The 17,407-nt window shown below is 38.4% G+C and overlaps 1 protein-coding gene across 2 annotated transcripts in view; it reads left to right on the forward strand.

Annotated features, from left to right (window-relative positions):
• The first annotated feature begins 4,138 nt into the window (after positions 1-4,138).
• LOC131783262 (protein patched homolog 1-like) overlaps positions 4,139-17,407 on the forward strand; it is a 28,401-nt gene continuing 15,132 nt past the window's right edge. Inside the window, exons 1-5 of one of the 2 annotated variants that reach the window (XM_059099988.2) lie at positions 4,139-4,492; positions 12,425-12,617; positions 16,034-16,223; positions 16,776-16,848; positions 17,083-17,180. In XM_059099988.2, the coding sequence (XP_058955971.2) occupies positions 4,421-4,492; positions 12,425-12,617; positions 16,034-16,223; positions 16,776-16,848; positions 17,083-17,180 (626 nt within the window). In that variant the 5' untranslated portion in view covers positions 4,139-4,420. Of the gene's footprint in view, positions 4,493-10,614; positions 10,949-12,424; positions 12,618-16,033; positions 16,224-16,775; positions 16,849-17,082; positions 17,181-17,407 lie in introns of those variants that run through there. The other variant, XM_059099989.2, reaches the window with a different exon arrangement.

Genomic DNA, 17,407 nt, shown 5'->3' on the forward strand with positions numbered 1-17,407 from the left:
TTAATCACTTCCCTGCACAGTACAGGATGATACAAGGAACGGACAGAAGTAGAAATACAGACTCGTAAACAGAATTCTCTTTCAGGGGGTCTCACAATGGCGTTTTATTGACTCTTGAGACATACAATACCATGGTTACAAATCATCTATTGTCTCTGCCCAGAAAGGATGTCAAATCCACCTTGATTACCCCCTCTCCCTCCGAACCTCCCACCTCTGAATCGCGCCGTGAACCGAGCGATTTGCATTACTCGTCCAAGCAGTGCCACTATGAAGAAAGATGTATTAATAAAACCTTCCTTGCGTAAGAAAAGACCTGGATCGCATTAAATAGTTTCCGAAAAGGTTACGTAATACATGATAGCATTAATCAAGAACACGATCACACATTCCTTTATATAGTAACATTTTTTTGTTTTCTGATACTTGCTCGTGGTTTGGATAATTTCTTAGCGCTGTTCATGCAGTATTCTTGCAATTTTCACTTATGAGGAGTGAGCATTCCCCATACACATTGTTAGCATGACTTTCTTAAGAAAACACAAATTAGAAAAAAAACAAAAAAACATATTATTAACCGCCCTTTCTTTTAATCACGATAAAAATAACACTAAAAACAACTTAAACAACATTTTAAAAACAGTAAACCCATTTGCTATTTTTAGAGGGCTAAAATTGAGAGGAAACCACCAAACTCGCCCATGGGAAACCAGTCTTAATCAAATTCATTGGAAGAAATAAAAAGCTCTATCACGTACTTGAACGCCAATTTTTTTCTCATTATTTACAGACTCTGGGAGGCTGAAAATGATGACAAAAAAAAGGAATTTTCAACTACACAGGAATTTCATTCCAATGTCTAAAAAAGAATATCAAATGAAGGATACAATCTTGCAATGTATCATTTTGGCTAGCCATTATTTAAGCCGAAAAAATGTACCCTCACATTTAAAAAAAAAGAAAAAATCCGGCGTCTTTAGGAAGTGATCAATAACATATGTTGTACCGTCTGTAATCATGAGCTTATTCAGACTGCCATTTCTCTGATAGAATAAAATGCGTTGACCTGCGCTCTATTAAGACCAAATGCTTTCTTATTGCGAGACTATTTTTGCGTGTGATGAATTTTCAGCTATTATGGTCACCATCATAAAGATCGATGTAAATCTGTTTAGAGGAAATACCCTCGGGATTGTGAGATGGGAACAGAGGGAGAAATCCTTGGGGAATCCCGTGGGAAATACGTCTGCTGGACATACGAGACAGTTCTACCCGAATTTCCACTCTTTTAATTGATCTTCAAACGTCCTGTCGTTGTCTGACAAATTATAGCAATTTGTTTGACAATGTTTGACAACAGCTGATTGATCTAACATTCTGTCAGTCCATCCAGCTCTGTTCTCTTGGCAGCTGGTAAGGCGACTCTCCGGTTTCAAACGAAAGAATTCACCAGATAGTCTATCCTGAATGGATATCGTTTACAAGTGCAGCCCTTGAGAAATCTGATTTAATTTTCTACGTCAACTGTTTGATTAATTACTCATGATACTAAAATATGTTTTATAAGTCTTCAATCCCCTGGCGGAGTTTCTTTTTTTGAAAATTTTACATAGTAAATGTATTATTACTCCTTCAATATCTGCATTCAAAGGCCTTCTTAATCGTTTATTTTTTTCGCTTATGAGATCTACCAGTTGAGCATGATTAAGCCAGTAAGTTCAGTTACTAACCTTATGCAAACTGAATAAAGCACTACAGTTTCTTTAGAAACTGTGGCGCTACGTCGGTGGGAGAGCATAACAAGGTGATTAAGTTTTACCAACCGAGTCGGCCATCGTGAAGAGTTAAAAAGCGTTAGTCAATCGCTCCGACGAAGGGCTAACGCTCGAAACGTCAGCTTTAAAACTCTTTACGGTGGTTAATTTACGTTATTAACTCAGTTGATAGTACTTAATCACCTTCTTATGTAAACTGGTTTGACCAGTTTAATGTACTGGTCTTCAGAGCGAAATAGAAGATGCTTTTAATGAAGTAACCGGTCTAGATTCAGTAGTAGTTCTTAGTGATATAAGAGCACTTTTCTTTTTTTTCCTCTCCTAGGAAATCTTGAAACTCAGGAGGCACTGCAAATTCATTATTTAGTTTAGGAGCCCATCACCCGCTGAATCAATTAAGCGCGGCTTGCACCGCCGTTGCATGCTTGATGTATGCAGCCACACATTAATCAAGCGCTTGTTTCCCGTGGCATTGATCCAGTAAAGGAAACAGGGAACATCGGAAGTAGACTGAAACGTACCAGGCTACTGAATTACCTACAAAACAAGCAGTTTAGTCGAGTCATGCAATTGAATATGGCGTGCATTTGCACGATAGGGCTAAATGCAATGAGTTCAGAAATGCATGCCAGACATTCAAGAAAGGAGTACGTTCGAGTTAGATGACATATGCAGTCAAGACTTGCAAGTATTGTATCTTCAAAGAACATGTACACCGTTTAATTTCATACCAGAAATGTAAACTTAACGCAAGCTTAAGTTGCAAAGCACTCAACTTTAAGTTTCCTACAGAGGTGTAAAGCGCGGATCTTAAAATTGATAGGCATGTAATCTAAAGTAACAAGCGATTCATAATTAACATCTGAAGTGGAAGCCATAAATCTTACAGTCGGTTGACAGGTGTATACGTCTTACTAAAGTTGCCGCGAAGATGGCGTACATGCAAGGGTTAAGGGCTGGGTATTCGAAAGACGGTTAGAGAAATCCAGGATTAAAGTTTTAAGCTAACTGGTTTAATTTAATCGTGTTTCAAACAACCCGGCCCAGCAGCCAGGTGATTTGGATTCGTCATCATAGTTGCATAGAGTTGGGTTACACTGATCTGTTTTCAAACTACCTCCGTCATAATTCGCGATAAAACAACAACAAAAAAAGAAAATAAACGTTCATATTTTTAGGATATCTTCAAAAACACTCTCAAAGAAAAGAACTTGAGTGTTGGATTGCCTGTTAATTCAGGAAAAACTGAACATCATAACATCTGTACATCTTTACACCTCAAAGAATGCAAGCCAAAAATGTACGGCTTTATCTCTGCAAAATAAGATTTTTAAAAATTATCCATAAATGCGCAGACTATCAGATCAGCAACAGGAATACGATAAAACCATCAAATGTGATCGCAAAAGAGAGAACCCAGTCAAGTTGAGAAACCCTCATCTGAGACTTGGTGGAAGTCGCTTTGGCATGGTCGGAATAACAGGAAAATATTTGTTCATTACCTTCTTAAAAATCAGAAACAGTGATGCGCTTTGGGGACATCATTACAGTGTTGTGCTAATCCCTAAATCTAACGACGTGACCATTTTAAAGAAACGTTTTCAGCCATTTGTTCACATGGCATAGCTTTTTTCCAGCACTCTACAACATGCATTTCTCTTGGTAGACTCCGAAAAATACTTTTAAAACCGGATATTACATTATATAACCATTTTTTTTAACAAGATAATAATACTATTATCTTTAAATTGACTTAGAAATAATTTTCTGAATTTATAAACCTTGAATAGAATTCTTATCTAAAACCATGAACATACCAACAACCCCGTTTTTTTGTAAGGGATCTGTATTTCTCTGAGGAAGAGCTACTTTGTACATTAGGAAAAACCTGACAAGCGAAAAAAAGCTTGAAAAATTGGGATTCTACTTCGGATTTCATATTTGGGTATCAGAGAGGATTTAAAAGCTTAAGGGAGAAATGTAATTGTATGATTCTAAAGGGTTTTGGATCCGGTAAATGAAAACGTTTAGTGCATGAATACTGAGCATTTTACATTGAAAAACTATGGAATCATCGCAGTCTCAAAGATTTTTAAACGGTCCTGCTGTAGGAGGTCGTTTTTAAACTGCAGAAGAAGGAAGTCCATTTTTTAAGTAGGTTCAATTTTTTACGAGTTTATGACACGGATAAGAATATTTCTTGATACTCTTCCAAATTTAAAAGGATCAAGATTCCAGAGAACAAAGTTGTACGCTACTTTAGGTCAACATGCTTCTAGGCGGGGGGGGTTCATGATCACTTTACCTACTAAACCCACGCGGGTTGAACCCGTTTCCTCACTCACTCGCTTTGGTGGGCGAATACTGGCTCAAACTGGCCGACTCTTCGTTGAAAAGGATGCTCCTTATAATTTACACTTATCCTTTGAACCGTGACCTAAAGGAAGCTTGCCTTACTCACTCGAAGAGTGACATAACCAGTAAACAGAAACTCAAAGAACGCGCATTTTAAACCTGATATCATCGATTAACGAGAAAACAGCTCACAGCTCATTTCATTCAGTGAGTGAACCGCGCGGTGCAGCGTTCAATTGTTTGTCACGACACATGTGCGAAGTCTCGCCGAAGCTTCGACTGCGTCCTCCATGTTACGAATCAAATTTAATGTCAGATCGACGGCAGATAGAAGATCGGATCAGGTCCAGGGACAAAATGAGGTAACATCTACATCAGATAACGAAAACAGGATTGAGAGTCAGGCACGGCGTTTGGTTCGAGAAGCGGAAATCATAATCTCGAGTTTCAATGTGGGCGCTATGAAACTAGCCGCCTAACACGAACAATTTTCGCCTTATTACCCAGTCTTGCTTTACTCTCGATCTTGTGTAGTGAGCTTTAGATTGAAGGAAAGATTGATTAGTTCAACAGCTATAGGCGGTATGTCAAAAAATGACTCTAATTATGCGCCATTCGTTTATGATTTGGCTATTTTGACCTTCCGGAGGTTGTTTTAATGTTTTCATCACCAACTTCGTGATCAAATTGTGATGAATTCCCGATGTGAGACATTACTTTCCTAAGGATCGCTATGTGAATCCACGATCATGTTACTTTTACCTAGGATTTTAAGTTTTTATGGGTATTTCTCAGAAATATTAGTTTAGTTTGCTATGAATAAAGCACGACAGCTGTGAAAAAGTTCAAAAAGCAATTCTGAAGATATGTACTCTACCGAGAAAAAACAAAAATTATCATTGTCTTTGAAAGAACCTTTCTTTCTTTTGATGAAATAAAGATTCTTTGTATTTGAACAATGAAGACGGACTTTCGTCTCGTTTTTGCTGGCAACTAAAGGCAGCAAAATTCAAGCGTCAGTGAATTACATTTACGCGTCCATCGATCCCGCCTGCACACGAGATATAAATCGCATCCACTCTTTTCGCGCGTGATCACGCTATATTCACGTTGGCGACGAAAGGGAGGAAAATCCACATTCTCACTGTTTTGAAATCGACTTTCTTTAAAAACAAAAACTGTTTTTGAGCTAATTTCAATTGAATCTCTATAACTGAGCAGTAAATAAGTTACCTAGTGCATAGAAATCTGTTAAGCGTGTCAGCGAGATGCCGGAGCAAACTCACCTTTGTCGAGAATCAATGGATTTTTCTTTCAATGCGCCATGCCGCCAGCATCGCGGTCTTCATCAGCAACTCTATAGGAATCATAGGACTTAAGTTTAGTCTGTGTTTTCAAACCTACCCCGTACCGTGATACAAAACATTTAAACAAGCTATTTCGAAAGCTAGCTGTGTTATTATTAAAGAAAACATCGATCTCATAGGCTTTTGGATTGTCCATTTAATAAGGTTCATTTGCGATGTCTGATTCCTGTAAATGTGGTTTTGCTAAAACAGGCTTCACTGTCAAGATATTATCCGATATTGAAAGTCCAATTTGCCTCTGTTACATAATTGTGTTCTTTCATTTTTGTTACGATCACAACTAAGAGGTCATTGTTGACCCCGAGTTTTCTTAACACTTCTGCGTTCAGGACGAAACCGATATTTACGTCTGCTGATTGATTATTCTGTCAAGCGATTTAAAAAAGAAGAACAAAAGAACACATTGGCAAGCAAACACGAAAAATTAGCGCTAAGAAAGACTGGGGGCGTGGCTGCGCGCCTTCTCTCGTTCCCAGACTTCGATTTACCACCCTTTTTCGTGGGACAGTTGCACTTAGAGCCTAGCAACCAAGCTGGCTAAGCTAGCGCAACTAATTTTGGCGTATCTTCATATGAGCAAATATAAACCCGTTATCGAGCTAGAATTTCTCGCCGCTGACCGTTCATTCGAGAAACCAGGCGCGAACTTTCAAATTTCGTCCCGAAAATAGCTAAACTTGAGCAAGTTTCGAGTAAGATCATGCAATCAGCGCGAAAATGATATCGGCACGCCAGGAACTCTAGGTTGCTCGTCTATATATAGATTAAAAGAAAATAAGAAATGTTTGAAATTTATACCAGGGTTGACTGATGAATTCCTCAACTCGCTAACAAAATCCTCTACAGGGTCACAGGTTGTGTAATTACAGATTTCTTGGTAATTTGATCAGAAACTTTTAAAGTATTTTTGGTCAGATGCATGTGCATAACTCCTCAATGAGAATTAGATGTTTTACGCTAAATTTAGGAGAAAAAAATTGAGGTATAAGTTTAGGAAAACATGACGCATTTCTAAAGCGTAATTCTGAGACCATTTTCATGTTGAATGGTTAAATAATGGGTCCATTTTATCTGATTTTGATAATAAGAAATTAATTTTTTTTTATCTATAAGTAGGCGCCGGGCGGTCTCGGTGTTTGTGGGGTCTTGATCTGAAGACGTTGCACTCTTCAGATGACAACTAACCTAAGTTGACTATTAAAATCTTGGAGCTTTCCTTTTGATTTCAGTAATATAATACAACTTGCTTGAAAATGCTTTGCTTTGCTTTGTAAAACCTATCAGTTTGACTGCGAGTCGAAGGTTCAAAATTGTTTCTTTTAGGTGCAATTTGTAATTCGAAGGATTTGCCTGTGTTAAAGTATTAATTTTTAAGGAATTTCCGGAAATTGATCGGCGCACCAAAACCGCCATTTTCCGCTTACGTAGGGCATTAAAAAGGATTTCCACTCGAGCCTGACCGAAAAAAAAAACTCAGATATTTTTCAGCGGGCGCAGGGCGAAACTTTAAGAAACAGCATCAAGATTGTCTCTCTTTGTGAAACAACAACGAAATGGTTTCCCAACAAATCAAATTTTAAAGGAAGACCTTTGTATGGTTGGGAACTTAGGAAATATCAATCGGGCGATATCACCTGATATTCCTCAATATAAAGCCGAGGCATGGACGCCCATGTGATGCGTTTCAACCCATAGAACGCGAGCGACAAAAAAAATTTGTTAAATTACGAGTCGGAATGTAAAACCAGTTGTAGTCAATCCTAGACGTTCAATCGCATAAATATTAAACCCTCTATAAAGAACTAAGAGCTTTTTTTTTTTTTACCGTAAAGAGGTTTCTCATTGGATTTATTGAGATTTAAGGGTCGTGGCATTCTTCATTTAACAAAACGGAGCGAATTAGGAAACGTCGTTATGAAAAAAGTGAGGAAGGCTTGGGTCGAGTCGGGCTTATTAGGTAACCCACACCAAGCCTCCTTGTTTTTTCACCCCACCGCTTCTACAGTATCGTGAAGAGCTGCTTACTCTTGGACGTCGTTTTAACAACTGAGCGCCTGCACAAGCCCCCAAGGGTCGCAATAAATGGAAATTCGTTCTTGCAGTGAGAAACAGAAGACTCAAAGAAAAAGTCGTAAAATCTCGGAATACCTGAGGGTATGCCTCAGCCTAGGAACCTTTTTTTCGTCGAGTTTTTCGGGGAAGGTCAATGAACCCAGTGCCAGCTCGAATTTATCGAGCAGGCGCGCAAAAGCGTCGAAATTCGCTGTAGACCACGGATGTGTGATAACTCGTGTTCTTGCAAAACCCCCGAATAACGGTTTTAGGTTTCGGACCACCTTTAAAGACATTTCATTTGTTTGAAAATCTTCCGGTCTGGAAAATAATAATTCTCAGACAATTTACATTCCAAACAACATTTTCGGAATTTTTCGTTTATCGTAAACAACCAACATTTTCGCTATTTCGTTTTTTCTCTGGTTTTAGCATCAAGAATGTTGTTTTAAAGTAAACAACTTTTGCGGTGGGGCAGCGCGAGCAAAGTCGGGTGAGGGGGGCAAGTGCGAACGAGTTAAAAGAAAGATTTGACGCGGTAAGAGTGGACTGGAGGAAACGGACTCCCGAACCCCTAACTTTTGATTTGGAATGCTCACACACTGTTACGGGGAGCGTTACGTGACGGTTCAGCGAGGGCTATCCAAAATGCTATGGGCAACATTTGCAACACCTCTATGAACTAAGTTCTTTTAGTGGCTTGGTCGGCAAGGGCGGGGGGAGGGGGAGAATCCCTTCATGGAGATGAGGTTACGTGACTCCGGAAAGAGTTCCTCCGCACAATTTTTTTTAATGAATGGTCAACGTCTTTCAGTAAATTGGCTGTGAAAATAGCCATAGATATTTAATGTACACCACTTCATTAAAAACAACATCCAGTTACAAGACAAACAAGTCGTGACTTTCGCCTGAAAAGCAACAAGGTTGTTGTCATAAGAATCGAACACAAAACAGGAGGAAGAGTAAGAAATATGCTGAACGACGGATAATGTTCTATTTGTTGATAACCTACGATTCTGAGCTGATAAAAATTCCAGTAATGAAGTGCAAATTCTTTTTCAATGAAGGAAGTTACATATAGTTCGAATGTCAATTACTGAAGAATCTGCCACGTGCACATACTTCAAAATAGACCTTCTTATGTTGATTGTGGAATCTAAATGCTTACTCGTGTAACTCTTAGTTCTCTGAGTTTCCGCTTTCGTCTCTTGCGAACCTGACAGGCTTCACGTAGGGATCTTCGGGATCCGACCATTAATGAATCGTAACATTGAAATTCTTTTACAGGACTGAATTGCGTGATGAAAGACAGCAGTATATTGTAGGCAAATGATCAACATTTTCTCCTCTATATTAAGAAAAAAATACCGTCATTTATTAGAATTCTCTTCGATCTACAACCGCAACTTTTTTTCAACAACATAGGGCTCCAATCGTCTTTGTGTTCGATGGAATATCAACAAGTTTAGCTCAAGGTTTTTCCATTTACACAAGCGACGGGTGAATTTTTGGTTAACAGAGCGAGTAAAATGCTCCCCATTTACATTTTCCAACTTCTACGGACGATAGGAATTTGGTATTCTCGTTTTCTTTTTATTATCTCAGTCCCCTTTTAATCCTCAAGACCTTTACCGTTCGAATTCCTTTCCCCTCATTTTATATAATATCTCTCTTCTTGTTTGTAGAGCCTCACGCGAGTCGTGAGGGGAATGGGGCAGAGAATTCATCCCTAGAGATCCCCATCACGTGAAGTTTCATCGATAACCCCCAAAACAGACCTCTTTTCAGGCTAAGCTAAATTGATAGCAGCAAATTTCGGGCTTCCCACGCTGCGGATTAGCGATTGGCAGATCAACAAAATCTGGTAACATTAATTATGGTGTAACAGATCAGATAAATTGGAACCGATCGACTCGAGCACAAAAAAAAAAATTTTAATTTCGCGGCACACCCACAGTTACGAGAGTATTATGAAAACAGCATGGTGCACGCTGCCATTCTTTTGAAATTTTGAGAACTGTTTACAATGCACAAGGCAAACTCCAATCAAAATATTAACACAAATAACAGAATTCTTCAGCAAAATTTCATCAAGCTGCAAATGAATGGCTCGGTCGACGCCAGGAAGTCTATGCGTTATTATTTGAGTGACACTAGAGTCGATATACCCGGTGGCCTGTTGCACGAAATTTAAGGGCCAGATAAAATTTTTACGTCTGAAGGGGGCAAAAAGGCAACACATTCGAAGTCTACCGGGCGCCATATACTTAAACACAAAGCGCCAATTATCTGGCGATCAAAGCCCGTGATCACCGTTATTCCATCGAGAACCTTTTTCGGAGCGGAAATTGAGCCGTAATAGATGTTAAACCCACCAAGAACATGAAGGCCTGCATGCGGTTCTTGAACAACGAAGGTCTTTAGAGACAATGTAAAATCATCTTGGAGCGATTATCTAAATGTCAAACCTCGTATATGGAAAATGGCCGACGTTAATTGATAGCCCCGGAAATTGTTGCCTTCGAGGCAGAAATGGTAATGCACGTGACTCCGATTACGCCGCGCAAGAGAGAGAAATTCTGTCCAATGTCACCTTCTTTTTCCGTCAAAAATTTTCCATTTAGTAAAACTAATTTAATCTCATAAAATGCTCGTCTAAGTCCTTCGCGCGAGATTTCGCCGCAGGAAAAACCCCTGACGAAAATGTGGAAACCGCCACTCGAGATTTAAAAATTTTGTGGTATGAAAACATTCCTCCGTGTTCTCTATCACAAGGTCTTTTTCTTCTTTACGTTTCATAAGTTCTGGATTAGCGTTCGTGAGCGCGATTTATTTTGAGAGACAACTTATGCCGGGCACCTTTAAGAGAAACCTTTTAGTGGCATTGTTGTTCTGTGATTTGGACGGTCAGAGATAAAAAAGATAGTAAGTAATGTGTGTCTTGGTCGTCATGTGTGGTCTTCGATCGCCTAATGGAGGTACTACTTGTAAGATAGACTGTTTTGACCAATCAGCGGCGTGCATTGGTGACGTTAGACAAGAGTGGTGTTGCGGAGATTAGTTTTCACGCAGGAATGACACCGACGGATCGGTTTTCATTACTGAGGGAATGTACAGTTGCGACGAACTGAATGACTCTAAGCACGGATTATGACTTTTAGAAAACGATGTTTTTCGCTCTGTGGTTTCTGTCTTACACTTGAGTTACTGTCCATGGTAGAGACTCTGTCTCAGTCGCCTTGCCGTGAGTGTAGAGCGTTCGCGCTTTGAAAACGTTTCACACCGTTGAAGTTCAACACCGCGTGGTCGTTAAATTTTTAACCATTCAGCTGAAAAATGAGCACTTTTCCGTCAAGAAACTCCGGTTGGGCAGCTGAGAGGCTACGAGAGATCGACCAGGTGAGAGAATATTAATAATCCAGAGCTACTCAATGGGGCAGTTTGCATCCATATTGTGGACAAGTCGCAGTTTCTCTTCAAACTAACGTCTAGTGTATTGTTTACATTACTCCGCATCGAATTCTCGTCAAGTTCTGCTCGAGCTGGACCATGTTCTCTGAAATCGGGTCATCGAGAGCCTATTTGAGCTTGGCGAAGGTCTTGAAACATTATTTGTAATTTAATGGAAAGTTTTTGTGTTTTAGTAGTCGCTCAAAATATTTACTTTGGAGGGGATGGTGGAGCCCTCCGTATATTTTCTCTCTGTGGAGTTTCGGTAGGATCAGCTACGAGGGAGGTCGCGATTGTCAGGAACTAATTTTTTTAAAGGCATTTTGACCTCATGTTGTCGTACGACTTAACAAAAGTTGTGATGGCGGGCAACAGAGTAGAACAAAGACAAATTACGTTGTAGGACAGTTAAAACATGACACCTTCTACGTTCGTTTATCTTGGACACATTGCAACAGTTCTGAGGTTTTGACTTTTTTTTAATCTCCGTCCCGTAGCCCACCAACTGTTTTGATTGCCAGATATAAACTTTAGCAATTCGTGATCACATCCTTTCCATTTCCTCCGCTATTATTTCGCCAGATGAAGTTGTGTGTGACCTCACATTGTTTATGAAAGGCGCCGAAGCAATTTCGAATCTGTTGGCGGCTTCTTCTTTGCTGTTGATTTTGACGCCTGATCAAATTTAACGATCGTTCTCCATCTTACGACTATGTATACTAGACTTGCATCGATAAATCTGTTTAAAATTCCGGTACTTTTGATCCTCTGGAATTTCCCCTTTATATCGGTTCGAGATGGCAACATTGACAGATGCAAGAAGAACTAATGTAAGAAGAGAAACATGCAATGTTTGGCGAGCTCAATCGTTTTAAAAATTTAACTCGGAAGACCTCGCCCTCGCTGTCTAGTGAGGCTTGTTAAGTTATCAAAGGCTTTGGTAAGTTTGTCGATCGTGGTGGTCCAACCGACCGGTAAAACACGTGCTGTTACACAAGAGACACAATAAAAACTTCAGTAAGAATCTCAAGAGCTTGATAACGATTCTATGTAGAAATATTTACACAGAGATGGTTGAAATTCAGCGGAAAGACCTACGTCAATAAGTTAAATTGGTTTGATCCATATCTTTTTTATCTTCGTGGTTGATCACGAACTTGGAGCTTAACAAGAATTAACTGACTATACTTAAGATGGAATGTACTATTCTTTCATGTTTAAGTCGTAAGTTCATTATGTACAATGGAACATCGCAAGCTCCAACTTCGCGCTTACTTGATACCGGCAAAGCCATTTCCCTTCAAGCTGCACATTTCCCTTCTCGCAGTTACGCGAAATCCCAGTAACTCGATTGTTTTTGTTAGCGGCTTTCCGCAGTAGATTTAACAAATGCAGTGGTTATAGATATGTATATTTTTTCAACAGGGCCATGCGAAGGGGAATAGACCGGCTTTGGTCGTTCGCTCCTTGCTGCAGTCTTTCCTCAGAGGCCTTGGCCGCTTTATACAGCGAAGATGTGGAACTGTAATTATGCTTGGTTTCCTTCTATTGATCATATCAGCGATCGGATTGATCAAAGCAGAATTGGAAACAAATGCTGAGAATCTGTGGATTGAAGGTAAGTAATTATTTTTTTGCAAACATCCTACGTGGATATCGGCTGTCGATCGATGTGATTTGGTAGATTACAATTATTTCCTTGCTCCAACATACTTTAGAAATGTTATACAGTCACATAGCGGACGTATTGTTTTGCGCATTTCCTGTCCGCTTGCGAGGTTACAGCCTGGGCGAGATTTCTTTAGTGACAAGAAAACCAATTTGAAAGTCATGTATGGTAATTACAAAATTAAAAATTAATCTAAGGGTCAACCCATATGGCACACTCCATTGAGATCGGAGCATTCTTATGGAAGCCAATTTCATGCAATATGCAATCTGCATGTGGTGTAGATTGCTGCTATATTGCCATTGTATTTGCTTGTACCTTCACTAGTTGCTATTGCAATACAGCAATGCAATACAGCAATGACATCATTTTGTATTTGAATCTTCCTCTTCATTAGCTGGGGCATCTAGGTAAGGTGATATTCAGACATGTTGAACAGGTGTCAGCTGTCCTACAATTTAAGTAGCTAAATCCAAACTGAAATTCCACTTTTTAAGGTGTACATCATCCAAATTCCTATTGCAGTTAAAAAAAAAAAAAAACCTTGTACCGTTGTGCCAAAGTCAGCTACAACTCCTTTGTGCTGATTCCTTTCAGTAGAATTTGATTGTATTTTGTCATTCAGAAATGTAATTTTGAATTGTTCAAATATGCAGCATTGTTTTAAGATTGACAAACCTTTACTTCAAAGTTTTTCATCTCCTAATTGTCATAACCTGCTAGAGTTTTTGCTGGAAATGTGAGATCTCTATGGAAACAGTTTAAGGGTCATTTTTAACTTGTAACAATTATTCTACAGATTTGTTAATTTTCTTTGTCCAAAGAAATATAAGAATTAGAGCTTTGATTTAAAGAGTTGGTTTAAAGATGTTGGTAGTACCCCGACTAGTATGTTTATATTTTCTATTGGCAAACTCTTTCACTATGTTAGATTAAGCTGTTGTTAGCCCCAGTGACTTCTCCCCCAAATGTCAAACTTGAATATGTTGTTACCAATTTGCATTCAACAAATGACTTAATTTTCTGCTTCATTGGGACATTAAAAGGTTTGGTACCAAAACACACAGCCCAGGGATCATGGCAGATGCCAAAACCCATCAGCTTGAAAAGACTTCCCTTGATCCTCAACATGGGATGTTATGTCTGAAGAAATAGAGCAAGATTTTTATCATGTGTCAATGACCTAAACAAGGGTACAGTTTCAATAAAAAACAGTGAGCCGTTTATGTCAGAATCTCAAATAAGTTGATTTCATGGTGTCCAGAAGTTGTAAAAGCTATAAAGCAGTGTGAGTCGGTATACTGAAGACTGATTGTGTCGAGAGACAAAAATGTCAAGTACATGTGGGTATCCCTTACTTCTGCAGAATGAAACTTTTAAAACTTAACTGAGTGAGCATGGATTATTGTCAATACCACTTAAAGGATTCTGAACACTTCCCAGCACCTTAAACTGATCTACGGATTAGGAAATCTTGCTAATTGCTATATCTTCTTAGGAGCCCACCCAGAAAGACTCAAAATGTTTCTGAATTCCGTCTATGATTTCAATGGTTTTGGCTAACTTCAGCTGAAGTTGCTTTAAATGTTAAAAATGATCTGTAACGAAAGCAGATGGCATCAGAGGTTACAAACACTGTCATGATTAAAAAGATGGCTTTTAGCCATGATGATCTTTACACACAAAAAAAGTTTTACTTGTTTCATGATCAAAGAAAATTTCTATAGATTCTATGCAGTGGTCACAGTCAGGGTTTTTTTGTGTTGGCCATTTAGCTGCCCAGAGAAAAAAAACTGGTCATCAGAAATAAAAGATCTGTCAGTATTCACAAGCAATAGTTTTTTAAAGGTTTTGGAACATTTCAGAACTTGACACATGTGCAGATGAAGAAAAAGGAGAAGAGTTGGGTTGTAATTTTTTTTATATGAATAGTGACAACTTGCTACTTAAGCAGCAAACACAGGTTGCCAATGCAGCAGTAATTTAGACCTCAAAATTTTTGTAGTCATCATGGTGATGAAAATGGTCTCAGCATGAAGAGCTGTCACGGGGAAATCTTTGAAGATACAGATCATAGCACACACAGATACCAGTAACAAACATGTAAGAACAAGCACCAGGAATTTAGATACCAGCAAGATTGTTAGAAATAAAGGAAAACACAAAGACAGCCATCTTCTTGATCTTCAATACTTGCTCCTACTGGAAAAAAAGTTTAAAAGTAATTTAAGTCAGTGGATATTTTTTTATACTGGGTTCGTCATCAATTACTATCAACTAATTTGTCAGCCAGAAATGGAATTCAGTTTTGTCTTTGTGAATGTTTCAAATTGCTTTCGAGGTGAAGGAATCTGGGAATTATTAGCTTAGTAAGATTATAGCCTCAGGTGTCCTTCTGAGCACAGAGAGATAAGTAAGTGAATAAGTGCATAAGCCAGTAAGTAAGTACCGAAGGGATTTATTGCATTAGAAAAGCCAAAGAACAGAAAGATGAAAAATGCAAATTGCTAATGACAATTGAAAAAAATGTATGCTAAATTTTTCAAAATCCTGAAGGCTTGATGAAAATCCGTATGTAATGGAGATACTTTTAAGTCAGTCAGACTTTGAATTCAAACCCTTGCTGCAGTGAACTTTGATCCATAAGCTATTTCCCCTTGGTTTGGATAACGTATGAGAGTATTCTCTGACCATCAGCTACTAAATCCTCAATAACTTGAATATTCCTCATTCTTGGGCTAATATCTGTTTCCCTGAGACATACTATGTTTGTCAATGAGTAGCAACTCAAGACAAGTTGACTTCTAACCACAGTGCTTTATCTCTGCATCATGAGTTCTTTGAAGTCAACTGTACAATGTTGTTGTTAACAATCTAATTTATAATGCAAGGTAACAATAACTTTGAAATAAAGACAAAAGTAGGGTGAATCCAATGGGGAAGATGAGTTATTAGTGGTTAAAGTACAGAATATTGTTCTTAGAGTTAGGCAGCAGATTTTTACATGAAGGCTTCAAAGTCCACAGATTGCATCATCACAATCTGGACTTCTTTGATTTTTTTTACTTCCAAGTAGACAAAACAAAATCATTATTACTGTCTGTATGTTGTATTTTTATCCGAAAGATGATGAGAACAGTGTCTCTAAACCTTTTCGCTCCTAAGGGCTCATGTGTAATTCTCCTTACTGTCTACAATAACATTTTTACAATGTTAGTTTGGAGAATTTGGTATTGGATCAACTAATAATCTCTATGTTCTCATCGCTTGTCTGCTTGATTTTGTATTGATATTGTAAGGAGAAATTCTGTCTTGGTTACTCATGGGGGTTAAAGGGTTGATTTATCCATTCCTTGTAATTTCAGTGGATGGTCGCCTGGAAAAAGAGCTATTGTACACTAAAAAAGCCCTTGGAGAAGGCTATGGTGGCACACATGAACTGCTGATTCAAACGCCAAATATCAAAGGGACAAATATCCTTTCTGTGCAGGCCATGAAACGACACTTGGATGTTTTGATGAGAGTTACAAATATATCAGTGGAATTGTTTGACCAGTGAGTTATATATAGCATGACTGTGTGTTTATGTAACCAGTTTTGAATCTCCTGGGTCATCTGATAAACAGGAAATTTCAATTGTGTAAGACTTGTGGGATAAAAAGATTTTAAGCACCGGTTTGTGACCTGGCCAACACTCACAGGTTTAAATCCAAAAATACTTCAAATGCCTTCACATGCGCCTTACCTTTTAAATAACTCTCTCCTCCTTGCCTTTCCCAACCAGTAAAATTGTTAGATAAGAGTTATACTGTCACTAATTTAGGCTTAAGGTAGCACTGCAGTATGTGATGCTGATATGGAGAAGTTGACATTGCATTAAACTCACTAAAGGCTTTATTTCTCTCACCTCGTCAGCTTTTGTGTGATTGACATATTTAGGGCCAAGAGCAGTGTATAATTAATCTCCATTAACTGAGAACCTTTTTTTTTTTGCACTTCAAGAGAAGTCGGCCATCTTGGCCAAGCATATAGTTACTCAGAAGGAAGCCGAGTGAGTCATAAGGACTCACCATGGTTTGCAAATAATTTCTGATTTTCTTCTTCTAGGACATGGACACTGAAAGATATTTGTTATACTCTAAGTCTTCCACCATTAGATGATAATATGGGACTTGACAGTGTAAGGTTTTTTAAAATTTTTTTTTTTTTGGTGTATTTATCCAATATCTCAGTTATATAGCTAAGAATTTGATATTAACTTGGATCTTATCTTTCAGATGTTCGGCAGTTATTTTAGTAGGGGTGTCATGCATGTAAAATTGTTTTGATCCATTAGCTTGTTTTTTTGGAGATGTGGAAAACATTCTCCTGTTTCTCAACACATTTTTTGACAAACAAACCCTGTCTTTTATAGATTATTCAGCAGCTTCTGCCCTGTGTCATAATAACACCTCTGGATTGTTTCTGGGAAGGAGCAAAACCACTTGGTCCACACAACAAAGTGAACCTTGGGTAAGAAACATACATTAAAGAAAACATTTAAGGCAAAAGTAGACCAGTATAGTAATAACCCAAAGATTAATTCTCTTTTAGCAACATTTTTCTTTGGCAAGGCACTGATGCATTGTAGAAAAAGTGCTCTAACAATTTTGAGCCAATTAACTTGAAGCATATTTTCATTTGAGTGAAGTCACATATTTAATAATACGTATCATCATTTGACTGGTACGAAACTGCAC

The sequence above is a fragment of the Pocillopora verrucosa genome, chromosome 12 (genome assembly GCF_036669915.1).
Source record: "Pocillopora verrucosa isolate sample1 chromosome 12, ASM3666991v2, whole genome shotgun sequence".
In the NCBI taxonomy this organism is placed as follows: domain Eukaryota; kingdom Metazoa; phylum Cnidaria; class Anthozoa; order Scleractinia; family Pocilloporidae; genus Pocillopora; species Pocillopora verrucosa.